The sequence below is a fragment of the Cololabis saira genome, chromosome 9, assembly GCF_033807715.1.
Source record: "Cololabis saira isolate AMF1-May2022 chromosome 9, fColSai1.1, whole genome shotgun sequence".
NCBI classification, from domain to species: domain Eukaryota; kingdom Metazoa; phylum Chordata; class Actinopteri; order Beloniformes; family Belonidae; genus Cololabis; species Cololabis saira.
The window spans coordinates 28,433,438-28,449,139 of NC_084595.1; the positions used below are offsets into that span (position 1 = coordinate 28,433,438).

Genomic DNA, 15,702 nt, shown 5'->3' on the forward strand with positions numbered 1-15,702 from the left:
GGGGGGAGATGCAGCATACAATAGAAACCCATTAAGACAGAGATTCAAGTCTAATAGACAGAGAAGGGCTGAGACAGACAGACAGACAGACAGACAGACAGACAGACAGACAGACAGACAGACAGACAGACAGACAGACAGACAGACATGAAGGCACTTTTCTAGAAAGGCATTTAAAGGTTTTTTTTTTTAAGTATTTTTTTCTTCTCTTCTCTTCCCTTCCCTCAAAGTCCCAGAATGTGAGGAGATGTAAGTAGGGGTTATGTAATTGCTCACAGTTTACCAATTCAACAATGGGTTTGGGCACGTAGGCGCTTGTGTAGTATGAGAAACTCAGGAGATGTAAACATAGAAACCGCTCACTCTGTTTCCTAATGGAGTCTAAACTAAATTTACCCCACAACATTTTTCAAAATGACAGGGGATAAATATGTCAAAATGTCACATTTTTGTGTTTCATACTTCTGTCATAAATTCTCAAACTGGAAGACTGGCAGCATCCCTGGTTTGAATTATCACCCAGTATGAAGAATTGTATTTAATAGATTTCAAAGCAATAATTGTGTGAATCTACACCTGTCAGGTAATGACAGATAATGACAATTATTTACTAAAAACTGCTGAGAATCTTTTATGTAAGGTCCCTGTTAGGGCTGTGCGATTAATCGATTTTAAATCTAAATCGGATTTATTAATCAAAATCGATGTTAAAAAAGGAAAATCGGAAAATCGATTTTCCTTTTTTTACAGCTGGCTGCATTACAGACAGAGCTTGTCTAGTTATCTTTGTTTGGTCAAGAAAATTGTAAATGTGCTGTCACTTTACTAAACTCAAGGAGGATTTACAGTATCTTTCAATTGCACTTCATTCCCAATAGGGACATTTGTTTGCTATTTTTCTTTAAAAATAAAGCTAAAATATTTGAAACAATTTATTCCATTGTCTTTTGTAGTTTTACCAAAAAAATCGAAATCGAAAATCGGGTTTTCAGAAAAAAAAAATCGGGATTTTATTTTTGTCCAAAATCGCCCAGCCCTAGTCCCTGTGTTGGAAGGAGGGAGAAGAAAGAAGTTAAAGCTGTAATTTTATTGTATTAAAGGCAATCTCACTTTCATTTCATCTTCAGAGCAGGCATCCATAACCAGGGGAGTCACTGAGCAAGCGCGCGGTGTCAGGGGACAGACCCACGCACGCACATTAACAGGTTATGATGAGCTCCTCTTGTCTGTCTCCAGCTGACATGACACACATGCTCAACGTCCTCTCACATACAGCTCTTTGTTTGGGCACGCTGTGTGTGTTTGGAAGATGAATGTATGCGTTTTAATGGATTGGATCCCGGGTCAACTGCTGCATCACTCTCCTCCAGACATGCCTGCCCTCATGCACACAAACACACAGACGCAGCGCGGTTATTGGTCCGATGCCTTCACATGGCGGGGCATGCGCTAAGTAAAGTGCACCCGCTTCTTTTCTCTACTGCTCACACAAATACACGAACACACACAAATCATGTTGAGCAGTGATTGCAGTTAGAGAGAGTGTTTTCCTGGTTATCTGTCCAGTTCCCTGGACGTGCCAAATGTGGCTCTTAATCCATTTCACTATCTGTGGGGAGAGATAAGCCAGAGCTTTTTCTGGAGTCCAGGCCAGAGTGTGTTGTTGTCGTTGTTTCTATGAGTGTCTGCTTACACATGCGTGTGTATTAGTGGATGCATCCAAGAGCCTGACGCTGGATACACACTTATCTTGTCTTGACAGCCCCCTCTGCTTGGTGGTCCTCCTGGCTATGTGTGTGCGTAGTGTTGCTTGGTGGTCTCCCAGCAGTGTCTGGGATTATTATGTGTTAGTCAAGTGTATTCACGGGGAAACTAATGCTGTGGCAGTCGCCACGCCAAGTCTGCGTGCATGCAATACGTGCACATGTGTGAAATGGTAACCTTTTGATTTGAGGTTTTTTTATCCCAGGCTGAGATGGCGTTTGGTGACCTGAGGGACTTGATGAGCTCGTAAAACAGAAGCGTGCATGTCAGCTTGTGTGTAAAGCATCATGCCAACCTGCAAGGGCAATCATTGGCTGATTTATTAATATGTATGAATATAAAATGGTCATCTTTGATATGACCCAACCAAACCATCCTATTTTTTCTGATGTCTGCCATGGTGTTTAAAGTTGACAGACTTTTATTTTGGTGTCTGGTTGTGCATTCTTTAGTGTGCAGCCTTAAAGAGTATGAACTGGGAATGCTTTTAGGGGCGTTTCCCACTAGTAGATGGGGGGATGGGACGTGTGTGTGTGTGTGTGTGTGTGTGTGTGTGTGTGTGTGTGTGTGTGTGTGTCTGTGTATGTGTGTGTGTGTGTCTGTGTGTTAGCTGGGGAGGGGTGAGTGATTTAGCACCACGGAAACACCAGCTGTCCATCTGTGTCTGACCCCCATACACACCCTGTGCACACTTGAAACACACACCAACTCTCTCACTCTCAATCTCTCTCACACACACACACACACACACACACACACACACACACACACACACACACACACACACACACACACACACACACACACACACACACACACACACACACACACACACACACACCTCTTTGCATCTCACCTCTATGTTCAGTATTTCCCAACTCTTGAAAAAGTCTGGATCCAAACACAGTTTGTTCACACGCGTGTGTACTTGTCACATTTCCATCACTTTAGAGGTCTTTACGTTTACTTGCATCAAGTTTCTCAACACGCAAAGCTTGCCTATAATCTTAGGAAACGGGAGAGTTCTGACAATAAGAGTGACGATAAATACAAACACACACATATACACATTTAGGCAGCGCTGCAATAGTGCTCTTACTGCATTGGGCCCACAGTGAATGACTCTGCAAGGTCACTCCTAAAGAGCACATGCACATGGTCTCAAACACACAGAGACACACAACTGCACAAAGAAGCGCTGGAGGGCAGAAGAAGAAGAGATGAACTTTGACCCTCCTGGACATTCAAAAGCTGAGGTGATAGCTGAACTTAGTTGTGCAAGCCTCAGTGTCTGCAGTTGAGTGTGTGTGTGTGTGTGTGTGTGTGTGTGTGTGTGTGTGTGTGTGTGTGTGTGTGTGTGTGTGTGTGCGTGTGCTGTATTGTTTGTTTGTGCGAATGGGTCAGGGTTGAGACAACTGGAGTCTGGCCTTTGCTTTTTACCCTCAGGGCTGGATTTGGTGTCTGTGTGCATGCGAGTGAGTGTGTGTGTGTGTGTGTGTGTGTGTGTGTGTGTGTGTGTGTGTGTGTGTGTGTGTGTGTGGTTGTGTTGACCATTTGGTTGAAACTGTAGCTAATTTCTCAATCAGACACACACATACCATCTTCTCAATCCGTCCAAAGGTCAGGTCCTCTTCATTCACTATTGTGTCCATTCCCAGTGGGTTGCTGTTCCTCTTCAAGCAGATGCTGGCAGACTACAATAGCCAGTACAGCTTCAGGTACATTTTAATAAAGGCCTGAGGCAGTACTTGGGTTTAAAGAAATGCCAGTGGCTCAGTCAGGAACTAGGTTGCCCTCAACATGCAGGTCTGGTGTGTTGTCAGTTTTGCACTCAAAGGTATTCAAGATTGTTTACAGATGATAATGATGTTCAAAAATGACAGTTTGACAAGTCCTATGGGAACATAAATCAGCGTCATGAGGACTTGCTCATCACACCATGATGCCCTGACGTTGGCGTTTGGACAGTGACAGACTTTGACTCACTTCAGTGTGGGATGATGAGGAGGGCATCCATCTTTGATGTCCTCTGTGGTCACATATGATGTTGACTCAGAGCATCATGTGCTTCTGGTGGCCGCTTTGTTATCGCCATCATGTCTCTGTGGTTAGTGTGTCTGTGAAAAAGAAGTGTTTTCTGTGGTTTCGAGAGGAGGGTAAGAGGGAAACGTTTGGTGCAGGGAGAGAAGGAAAAGGCCTGGGGAGTCAAAGAAAAAGGAGAAGCAAGCATAGAGGATTGACTTTCACTATGTCTGACTGAGTGCATTTGTCAGTGAAATCTGATGTCCCCATCAGCTGTCTGCAACACACTTGTCTGTGTGTGTTAGTATGTCTTTTCTCTATGTGCATTTAAAAGAAAAGGAAATCACGATGTCCAGCAGTCAGAGCTTTCAGATAATTTAGCGCCCTGGATTTTCTTCAGAAATAAAAGTTAATCAACCAGTTTTGCATAACAATGAAGGATTGCAAGTATTTTATATACTTTTTGATTGATAATTGGCTACAGAACATTTAGAAACATGTTCAGTCTCAAACAATTGTAGCTTTCCAGAACCTTTCTCATCTTGTTTTCTGTGTTCAAGCTCTTTCCTTCTTGCAGGAATCATTTCAGCTATGGCAAAGCTATATTTGAGCTCTCCAGAGGTTTTCAAAGGGGTTTAGGTTGGGACTCATTGGGACCTCCTTTAAACGTTTCTTTTTCAGCCTTGGTTGTGTGCTTCAGGGTGTTGTCCTGCTGATACACACAAGACCTTTGCCTCAAACCCAGTTTTATAATGGTGATATATTTTCCAGTGGCTGTGTGATCTTCAGATTTCAGAGCGGCTTTGATTCTTTCAGTGTCTCCTGTATCAGAGGCAGCAAAGCCGTCCCACAGCATGGTAGGACCTCCACCATCTGCTCCTGTACAAACAGGCTGTTCTTTTCTTCATGGGCTTCATACCTTCACCTACAGTATACGGATACGCAGGGTTGCATATGTATCAAGCAAGGTTGCACATGTTTGTGGAGTAGATGCATGAAGTATAGATGCTACATTTTCTTTTGAGAATCATTGTGCAACATTCCGGTGTAATACAGAAATTCAAAGATGTGCCAGGGCTGTAGCTGACCTGACCTCTTAGTAAAGCCACAAATCCGGTCCTTGGGTTCATATTTTCTGGGCTGTTCACCATTGTGTTGATTCTCTGATACCACACGCACTTTGAGTAAACGAACAGACGCTTAATGTAACAATGTAATGATGTATGCACAAGTGGTAATTGTGTTTAATGGTGATTGAGACTGGGGCAGCATGATTGTGGACCAGAAGGGGAGTCAGGAGGGTCTGTCATCCCTCGGCATTAGACTGTTCGATTTTGCCCAAAAATAAAATCTCGATTTTTTTCTCTCAAAATCCGATTTTCGATTACGATTACGATTATTTTGTGAATTGACAAAAGGCAAAGAAATGATTTCAAATATGCTGTTTTTTTTATTGAACATTTGCCCCATTGGGCTTTAAGTGCAAACTTTGCTCTTATTAAACCAAAAATGAATGAATAAAGTGCAAAACTCTGTAAAATAAGTTGAAAAAAAGTTTTAAAAAATATAATAAAATATAAAGTTTTATCTCTGGAAAAAAAAAAATCAGCAAATCAGCACTTGCAAACATACAGTAAGTTATATTTCCAATTAAATAAAACAAGACATTTTCTAATTAAACTAAACTGGGTCTTTGCATGCTAAATAATAATGCAACCCATGAAGGAGGTAGAGGTGTGTAATGGGGCACTTGTCGCATGTATTGAGAGGTATTTCCATCAATCATTAATATGGTATCAATCATTAATATGTGTGCAGACAAGGTAAAAAAAAAAAAAAAAAAAAAAATGTTAAAGTGAAAAATCGATTTTATGATTTTCATGATTTAACATCGTTCTAATTACATAATCGCGATTACAATTTAAAATCGATTAATCGAACAGCCCTACTCCGCATAGTACGACTAGGGTGTGAGTGCACCCTAAACAACCCCTATGTACATAAAGCATTATCCCAGAAAGACTGTTATTTATCTGTAGCTTTTTGCGTGTTTCCTTTTTCTTTTCCCATAAACCCGCCCTGATTCAGTGAACATTTTATGTCGGGCGCACCACTCCAGACTGCACCTGGCCAGCCGGAAGTCGTTTAAAAGTTTTGTGTCATTTATTTTCCATCTCGAGATTTGGCTCCATTCTTTAAATCTAACCTCAGAAATCATATCCTATTAGAGTCTTAACTGGAAGAACTATTGATAATGTTACAAAATATTACAGATATTACACATTTTAACCATGGATTTAAGATGTTTGTTGGTTGCCTTGTAAACCTTTGGAACTGTTGCGTGGTCAATAACTTTGAGTTTTTACTTATATATTCAGATGATGAAAATGCTTGTTTTCCATTTATTTCTGAGGATTATGCACATGTATCACACCAATGTCCTCAGGCTTTCCTTAGTTAGCCTAAAAGGTTGTCTCACTGAAAGCAAGTAATTACAGAAACATCAAAGCCTGTTCTAGTTTTGTCATTCAGCCCACCTCATTGCTGTGTTACATGTCTTTGCACCAGTGTTTGTAAAATAGTCTCACTTTAATTCTGCTGTTTATTTTCACTGGCCGTCTCATAAGCACGGATGCCGACATGAATAAATGACATAAATGTGTCTGTCTGTCATTCTGTCTGTGCATCTGTCCCACGGGGCAGTTCAGGCTAAACAAACAGCTGTGTTTATGAAGCAAGGAAGAAGCCACAAGGGTTTTCTGTTTACTTGTTCACACACACAGACACAAGTTTACATGCACACACAAGCACACACTCCCAAATACTCTGCACTCCTCATCTTATACCTGCCCTCCTCTGTTGGAGTTTTGACCTCTTGGATTTTCTGCCTTGCTCCTTTCCTTCCCTCTTCCTCTGCCCCCGCTAGTCCGTGTAAAAGCTTGTTCACTCTCAGACTGTGAGGAATGCCGCTCGGTGTAACCTCTCACCCACAAGAAAGAGGGATGCTGGTTTAGACGAAAGGAGCAAGGGGGCAGCTGCAGTCATGTGCCCAGGATGGAAGGAAACTCACACATGCACATGGAGCCAGATTGTTAGCAAATCCACATAGTTTAATTCTTGCACAGTTTTGTATGGGGGGGGTGCAGCGAAAATGTTCTGATCTCTCTTATCCAGCTCCTTTTGTGACTGTTGGAGAAAGTCTAGGATTCTGCCATGTGGTCTGTGTGTGACTGTGAACACACGAGTGGAGTGCAGCCTCACACAAAAGCATTATTGTTGGTATAAGGGGGCCTGAGGGGAGGCAGGCAGTCTGATTGGTTAAGACCATTGTGTCTCACTTTGCCCATTCTCCCTGTCACCGAGGATGTCATTACACTGGCTATGTAGCTTTTTTTGCTCTTGTCATCTCTTGCAAAGCCAAGATCATCTGAGGACTTGAGATAATCACAGAAACATGGGGACTGAAGAATGAAACTGTTACTTCACAAGCTTTAACACTGGAGTGGAAACACTGTAGCCATTCTTTGAGATGCAGTGACGCTTCCTTTAACAACTGTTTACATGCATCACAGTCAAAACATTTTGTTAACTGATGAAATTCTGTGGTCTTTATAATTGTACAGTTTGCCTCTTTGGAGCTTCTGCTTGATAAATGACTGACATGTTGACATTGTTGACAGCCTAAGGCCAGTTTATTTTTTCGGTGTAGACTTTTAAACTTATTGTGATGTTACATGAATGTCCATGGGTCCATTCAAACTCATGTTTGAGGTTTGAGTCTTCGGTGAATTCTGTTGGTGTGCACTAACAAGGAAAATTGTGATTTTGCAACGGTAACAGGAGCCCCTGGGCCAACAGTACCAACTTTACAATGTGTCCATTGCTACAGTTCTGCTCTTTTAATCATTGAAAATAAACGCTTTCTTAAGGAAATCCCCACTGATGTGTTTGCAGTGGGCACAGTCTGCACTGACACAATATCAGTGCAGCACATGCACGTCCAAAGAAATCATCATTGTCCCACATGGACTCGGGCAGTTTATATTTACATCAAGAAGACCCATAAGGACCATTACAGCCATGTAAATGCAGTAATGGAGTTAGGAGTCATGGGAGACTTTTGCCACACATCAGTAACTCGTCCCGCTATCATAGATGGACACATAGATAAACAGATTACAATAGCGTGCATTATTTGTGGATAAATATGTGTGTGGGGCTTTGCTGTTTCACACCACAAAGAGGAAGTATTTAATGTCAGCGCAGCTTCTGTCTTGAATTACTCATCCTTCAACACAGGAAGTTATCCCTTAGAGCAGCTCATTGGCTGTTAATTGTTTCCTTTTGTACCAAAGTGATACATGCGGGTCATATGGTGCACAGAGTACATTCCACTGGTTTTTATACTGGGTCTTGTGCATCTGTCTGTATTAGGCTGAAGTTTAATCATCTCAATAGATGAAGCTCGACTTGTCATGAAGCATGCAAAACTGTAATAGGCTGATTCTAGTGCGTGTGCATGTTGCCCGTCTTTGTGTGTGCATTTTTTTTGTGTTGAGCTCGTGTGGAGTCTGACATGTGTAATGTTGTCAGTGGAAGTTCACCCGTGTTCATAAAAGGAACAATTGATACATAATCGCTGTAGTAATCAGTATGAAACAAGTCTAATGTGGCTCTTAGCAGGCAGAACGTACATATGCCCGTACACACCGTTAATGCTGATTTGGGGGATTAGATGTAGACTTTGTGTAATATGTAAATAGCTACCAAATCTACCGTCACTGACCGGGTTAAAACGTCCAATTGTACCATAATAACATGCTTCAGTTCAGCCAATCAGCAGCATTTGTTCAAATTGAGTCATCAGCTTCCGAGCGCATCTGAAGAGAGAGTGTCAAGGATGCTCGTTGGTGTTAGGCTGTTATCATTAGGAGTACTCCAGTGTGAAGAATTACTGTTGTGGATGTATAAGGGGTTATTTTACTTTAGATCTCTCGGTGTGCTCTGAATTTGGCTGATTCTTTACAGTTATTTAAAGGATGAATGGATGCACTGTAGATCAAATGCTTGATCATGGCCACAGTAAGGGCATGTAGCAGCATACGGGCTAGAATGAGTAAAAGTAGGTTTTTGGATCAAATAAACAATCTCTTTTGTACTACTCCAATGGCTTTATATTGCAGAATTAGTCCAAGATTCAAAGTACTGCATGAAGCACAATTTTCAAACTTTCCCACCCGACTTTCCCTGCTGCTGAATCTGGCAGAGAGTCCACCAGGTCTGAGATGGTACAGCGCCAGCCGAGGGAGAGCGTGCTGAGTGAAAACAGACGTAGAATTCAGACCCACAACGCGCAACGTTAGGGAATGGGTCTGATCCCAGCCGTCCCAAAAACTGTCCCACCTTGACAACCCCTCCTCTTTCCACCCTTTCCCCCCCCCTCCCTCTTTTCTCTCCCCCGCTGTGGGTCTCCTCAGGCGCATGAATGGAAGTCTTTATTCCCGGGAGAACTGGTGGGAAGAACGACAGAACGAGGAACAGGGATGGGTGGGGGTGAATGGAGGCGGGTGGATGGGGGTGTGCGGCGGTGGGGTTGGGGGGGTGGTGGGGGTATGTGAGAGTGGCTACAAGATCAACACAGTGCCACAGCTCCTCTTTTCTCCTCCATCGCTTTTCCCTCCTTTTCTCTATGATCCCTCTCCCACCCTCACCCCCCCATCCTCACACCCACCCTCCTCTTCCTAGCCCGTTGTAAGTGCAGTGGACACAAAGCCCTGTTAGTATTCATGGTGTTTGTTTGCAGAGGAGCTGTGTGTGAGTCTGAGTCTATGTGTGCATGTGTGTCTGATTGTGTGCGTGTGTGTGTGTGTGTGTGTGTGTGTGTGTGTGTGTGTGTGTGTGTGTGTGTGTGTGTGTGTGTGTGTGTGTGTGTGTGTGTGTGTGCAGCGCTGTCAAAAACTCAGATCACAGGGACGTAGCGCACTGAATGGAGCTGGACAGAAGCAGCATGGTGGTGGTAGTGGGGTGGGGGTGTTGTGGTTGTTCCCACAGGAGGAGAATGGTCAGTTTCAAAAAAAAGAGAAAAGAAGAAGAAAAGGATGAGGGAGTGTCGGGGGGTGGTAGTGCATAAGGCCACAGGGGCAGCAGTGGTGGTGGTGTGTGTGTGTGGGGGGGGGGGAGGGGGGGGGGGGGCAGGACAAGACTGGTGTCAAAACTACAAGACAGGGTTTGACAAGGTGAGAGTGAGAGGAAAAAGACAGGATCAGATCAATCATAAGGTTTAGGAGGGAACTAGCTGTAAACGAGTCTAGGCACCTCTCATCTTGTATTTTTTTCCCTTTCTGCCGTTCCACTTCTTCCCTCCCTCTCTGCAGTTTTCATTCTTTTAGTAACCCCCCCCCCCCCCCCCACCACCACCACCCCAACAGCCCTTCCTCCCTCTCTCTTTCTCTTTGTGTGTCTGTCTGGACAGCTGCCCAGTTCCATACACAGGGAAAAATGAAACACTCTAACCACTGGGCGTGCAGCCAAATAAAAGGCTGCGAAAAACTATTTGAAGGGCAGCATGTTTGTGTGCGTCTGGGCATGGAGTTTGTGTATATGTGCTTGCTCTGGCGTACGTGTGTACTAGTGTGGTGGATTGTGAGATTTGGGTGTGCCTGTTTAGGGTGTTCTTTCCCAGTATAATGGTTTTAGCCAGGGTGCTGTGTCTACGTGTATATGAGTGTGTGAGAAAGAAGTTAACTCGCCACCTCTCCTCATGTCAAAATGAAAGAAAAACAAGTGCAATATTTTACATCGAGACCTTGATTTACAGCAGCCTGCTTGTGTGATGCGTTCAAACACACACATACATATATTTGTCAGTAAATATATGCTGACTCATTTGCAAAGTGCCTTTCAGTTGGGTGATTGCAGCACTTAGTCACATATTATCCATGACCTCCTCTGCTGCTGTGCTCTGACGTTATCAGATGGTTATATCACAACTCGAAAGGAATGCGCGGCTTTATATCTGCCTGCATTCAGGTGTGGGATCTTTATGTGACTGGGTCCATGCAGTGTTACTGAACCAAAGGAAGACACCCTAAAAAAAACAGTGAAGCTAGCACTCTCAGGCACAGCTTTCACAGCGTCAAGAGTGCATGAGATGAGTTGAGGACTAAACATGCATTGTTAGTGATGTTTATCCTTATCTTTTTTTTCAGTTGGTTGGGACTTGTAGATGAAGGATTGTGTGGGAAAGGTTGATGTCTCACAGGTCTGGTGCTTGTGTGCTGCATAAAGGTCAGAGTCCATGCTTGTGCTTATTTCCTGACCGCTGCCCCCTGCTGCAGACCAGCAGCAGCACAAGGAGACTCAAAACACAAGAAGTGTGAAAACAACCAAGATAGATCAGAACCAATTGGACTTGGGCATCAGTGTTTTTCTATAGCTTTTGTGTAGCCGTACAGACTTGTGAAAAACGATATTTTTTATCATGGTAAAGGCTTCCATAACTGTTAAATAATGCAAAACGTGCAACGCAGGCAAAAAGTGGTTCTCAAAATAGAGATTAAAACACAGACACGAGTCGCTTAGTCTTTGCGAGCACTATTGACATCCACCTCTGTGAATATCAGGCAGCGTGCGCATTTTCACTGAGAGTCATGAGTCATGCATTAAAGGAGGGGTGAGGAAGGTAGTAGAAACTAAAAACAAAAAGCTTACCTGCTGCCAGTATAACCCGGCCTCGATTGGAAATGGGGAGGTTGTGTTTTTTTCTCTTTCTTCCTTATGCTCCTGTCTGTTAAGAAAGGTGTCACTGACTCCTTTTCTCTATCATCAGTCTGAAGTTGCTTTGTGGTCAGTGGGGAGGATGTGTGTTTTTTTTTTAAGTGTGTAGTAAGCATGTGTGCAGGCATGTACTGTATGTCAGCCTGTCTCACCTTAACACCCCCTCCCCGTCCCAACCTCTCATTGCCCTGTCTGTCTCTGTCTTCTGTGGGCCTTTGACCTGAAACAGCAGGTATTCTAGGACAGGTTAAATGAGAAAGCAAATGTGTATCAGGTGTCTGTCATCTTATCCCTCTGTGGATTCACCATGTTTCTTCTCTTGTGTCACCATGGACACAAGCACACACGCGTGCAACTCATAACTGAGAAGACACCATAGCTTTGTGTTTAAGAGATGGAGAGAGAGTGGGAGCGCATGTGCATTTACATAAATGCATTTGCTGGCTTTGTCAATCATTTACCCAGCTCAGTGTTTGCTTCCATGTGCACGGTGTGTGTTTTCATCCATGTGCTGAACACTTCTCAGGGCTCACGTGTGTTTTTTTGAGCCTGTGAGTTTATGCGGCTTGTTCCTAGTCAATAAAGAGCTTCTGCAATGAGCGTGGAAACAACTGTCTCTACTTGACAATAAATAGAGTGATAGCGAGGGATAGAGAAGACCAAGGCTGAATGGGGCAATAGCAAAATGAGAGGTATAAAATGTGGTCTGTACATTGACAATTTGTGCTTTGGGATTTTTAAAAGTTATTTTGTAATTTCTTTCTACACAAGTGTGAGCGTGTGCATGAGTGCACTTGCATGTACTGTGTACATGGTTAAAGACAGGCCTGTGGTTAGGACACATCTCTTTGCAGCACAGCAGAACAGTGTCTTGTTGCATCTATCTGAGTCTGTTAATAACATGCTGAACCACAAAGGCCATCCGCTGCTCTATTTCTCATCTTCCAGCGGAACACTGGTTATGGAGTACTGATACATTAAGCAGGGGAATTTTGTCAAATTCAGCATATATACAGTAGCCTCTGCTTGCAGTTGTTCACAGACAGCTGTAAAAAAAAAAGAAGGGTACTTTGCAAAAGATTACTTGATATTTACAGCTCTTAACTGGAGAGAATCCTGGAGAAATTGTACCATGTCATTTGTTTTACCGTAAAAGCAAAAAAGAGGCTATAGAAAATAATTCTACATCAAGGGCATGGCAGTGGCTGAGTTAAGGTTGTGTGCATAATACTGTGTGTATTCAAATACCCCCCCTCCCGACTCTCACAGCATGCGCCATCCTTGCCACAGGAATTGAATTGCTCTGTAAACAAGCCTTTTGTTTTGTTGCACACTGTTTGCTCATGCACAAAAGATATATTAAAATCTTCAGTTCTGCTGTGAAAAGAGATGAATGTCATCAGAGCATAACAGTTCACTGATTTAATATGAGCTGACAAAATGAAAATGTGTGCTAAACTTGCTGTTTATCTACATATGTATTATCTCTGTGCGGACATTCTGAAGATATAAAAACAGGAAACAGAGTAGTCATAGTTGTCTCATCAAACTATCATTATCATATCATTTGTTTGCCCCTGTAGCTATATAAAGCTGTTATGTAATTGCAGTAAGTATGTAGTAACCAGTCTATGATTCTCATTTCTGTTGTCCCCAGACATATGAGCGCCAGTTCAGAATGCCTGAGCAGAGAGAGGGAGGCCTTCTACAACTACTGGGAGATCACAGTCTGCCCAAACACCAGCTTCGCAGCTCCCTTCCCCCTGCACCCACACTCTCACAGACACAGCAAACACAGCACACCCTCACACAAAAATTCCAACAAACTCACGCACACCAACACCAAATCAGTCCAGATTGGATCACTTCGACAGCACCTTCTTCATCCCTAGCCCATCCTGCAGACTCTGAGCCAGCCAGAGATTTGGCAGGAGCCGGTAGAGGTGGTCTGCTTGATTCAGCACAACCTTTCTCACAGACAACGCAGAGTCCTTCACCTCAGAGATCCCTGACTCCAGACCTACAGCTCCCAGTGGTTACAGATGCCAGTATTCTCAACCTCACCTCCCTGAGCAGGTATAGTTTTCTGGTAATACTGGAAATGACTGTCTAGTATGCTTGATATAGTTATCATTCTTTATCCGTTTATTCTCCTCATCATTATAATCTCTTTTTATGTATCTCCCCAGGGGGAAAGGTTTGCAAGAGGTCAGTGAACAGCTCTTTGGGAACATCAAGAGGAAGTATGGCAGGAAGGACTCTCAGAGGATGCTCTGTAATCCCCACAGTGTTGATACTCATTGGGGAAGGCAGCCAGAGAGGGGATCGGAGAGCCCATGCATTTCAGATGAAAGGCAGAAGTACACACAAGAGGACATGGCAGAGCACTTCCATGAAGAAAGAGAAGAAAGGAGAAAAGAGGAAAGAGAGCAAACAATCACTGGAAGGAGAGGAGACGAGGAAGACAGAGGGATGCCCATACTGGCAGAGGAAGTCAAAGGAAGAAAGAGGAGGAGGAGGCCTTCTTTTGATGAGTCATTTTCTGTACAGGAGCATTCACAGCAAAGGCCCCTGGATACTACAGACAAGGCCCAGAGCGGCCCCCCAGAACCCAAAGTAGCACATAAGATAGAGGCTCCTAAACCTGATTCTCATCTCACAAGTCAGAGCGATGGCAATAGAGAGAGGATAGACAAAGGTGACAGGGGGGAGAAAGCTGATAAAAGAGAAAAAGGAGATAGGATTGAGAAGGGGGAAAGAGGAGAGACTGTTACAAGTGGGCCAGACCAGGAGTCCAATCTGAGTGTAAATAGAGTGAAAAAGAACCCTGTGGGTCGTCCTAAGAGTGGTTCAGATAACCTTAAGCTCAGAGAGCCTAATTACAATCACATTGGCAAAGCTCATATTAGTGCAGCCCCAAGACTCCTTAGCCCAAACCCTAGCCCAAACTCTCGGGTTAGTGTCAGTCCTGTCCCTAGCCCTAAACCCAGGGCTAATATTAGCCCTAGCCCAAGCCCTAGGTCCAGTTCAGACCTGAGTCCAAATCTTAGCCTCAGCATCACTTCTGCAGTCAGTTCCAGGCTAACCAAGAAGGCCAATGATAGATGGTCCTATCTGAAAGCTAAAAGCCATGCAAGTCTCACGTCACCCCAGAAAGACAACCTGGGTAGCCCCTTAACCGTAGCAGATCCACCCTCTGCTTTCCCGATCACCCCCTCAAGCCCACTCTACACCAACACTGACAGCCTAACTGTCCATGCTCCTATTAAGAGGAAACGAGGACGCCCCAAAAAACAGCCGCTTCTTACTGTTGAGACCATCCATGAGGGCACATCCACTTCACCTCCAAGTCCACTTTCACAGGAAACCCCGGCAGGGCTCAACCGTAGGAGAAAGACATATACACTAAACACACTGGTACAAATGGCCTCTACAACATCCAACGCAAGTTCTAACAGTCTCAAACTAAAGCGTGCCAGGGGCCATTCCAAACCAGTGCATAAGATGAAGCTTGGGAAAATGCAGAGTATTCTCAATGAGATCCTTTCTGGATCCAGTCAGAATGGCACTTTGGCTCTAAAGTCATCCTCCGCTCCTGTTAACTCAACTATGAGTGCTATGGCATCCACCATTGAGGCTCGACTGGGAAAACAGATAAACGTCAGCAAGAGAGGAACCATCTATATAGGGAAGAAGAGAGGGCGAAAACCCCGATCAGAAACCCAAACCTCCATCCCTCCCAAAACCACTAGGGACAAGCCACCAAAGTCTATCTCAACGTCCAGTCTTTACGAGAGCCCTGCAGTGCCTTCTACCACCTCATCTCCCAGTTCTAGTGCTATATCCCTAAGAGCCAGCAGCTCAGAGGCAACCATGCCCAGTTTGCAACCCATCTCAGCCCTGCCATCCAAACCACCAGGCAGGACCTTTCTCTCAGGGGGTTGGAAGCTTTCTCCTCCTCGCCTTCTGGCCAATTCACCCTCTCACCTGTCAGAGGGAGCATCAGTGAAGGAGGTGACTCTGTCCCCCATCAGTGAGTCCCACAGTGAGGAGACCATTCCCAGTGACAGTGGTATTGGGACTGATAACAACAGCACCTCAGATCAAACTGAGAAGGGTCATGCCTCTCGTTGCAGGTGC

The 15,702-nt window shown here is 44.1% G+C and overlaps 1 protein-coding gene across 1 annotated transcript in view; it reads left to right on the forward strand.

Moving 5' to 3' along the window:
• The window catches only part of setbp1 (SET binding protein 1), a 36,286-nt gene that overhangs the window by 9,530 nt on the left and 11,054 nt on the right, over positions 1-15,702 (forward strand). Inside the window, exons 3-4 of the mRNA XM_061729061.1 lie at positions 13,220-13,638; positions 13,752-15,698. Coding sequence (XP_061585045.1) covers positions 13,220-13,638; positions 13,752-15,698 — 2,366 coding nt within the window. The remainder of the gene's footprint in view (positions 1-13,219; positions 13,639-13,751; positions 15,699-15,702) is intronic.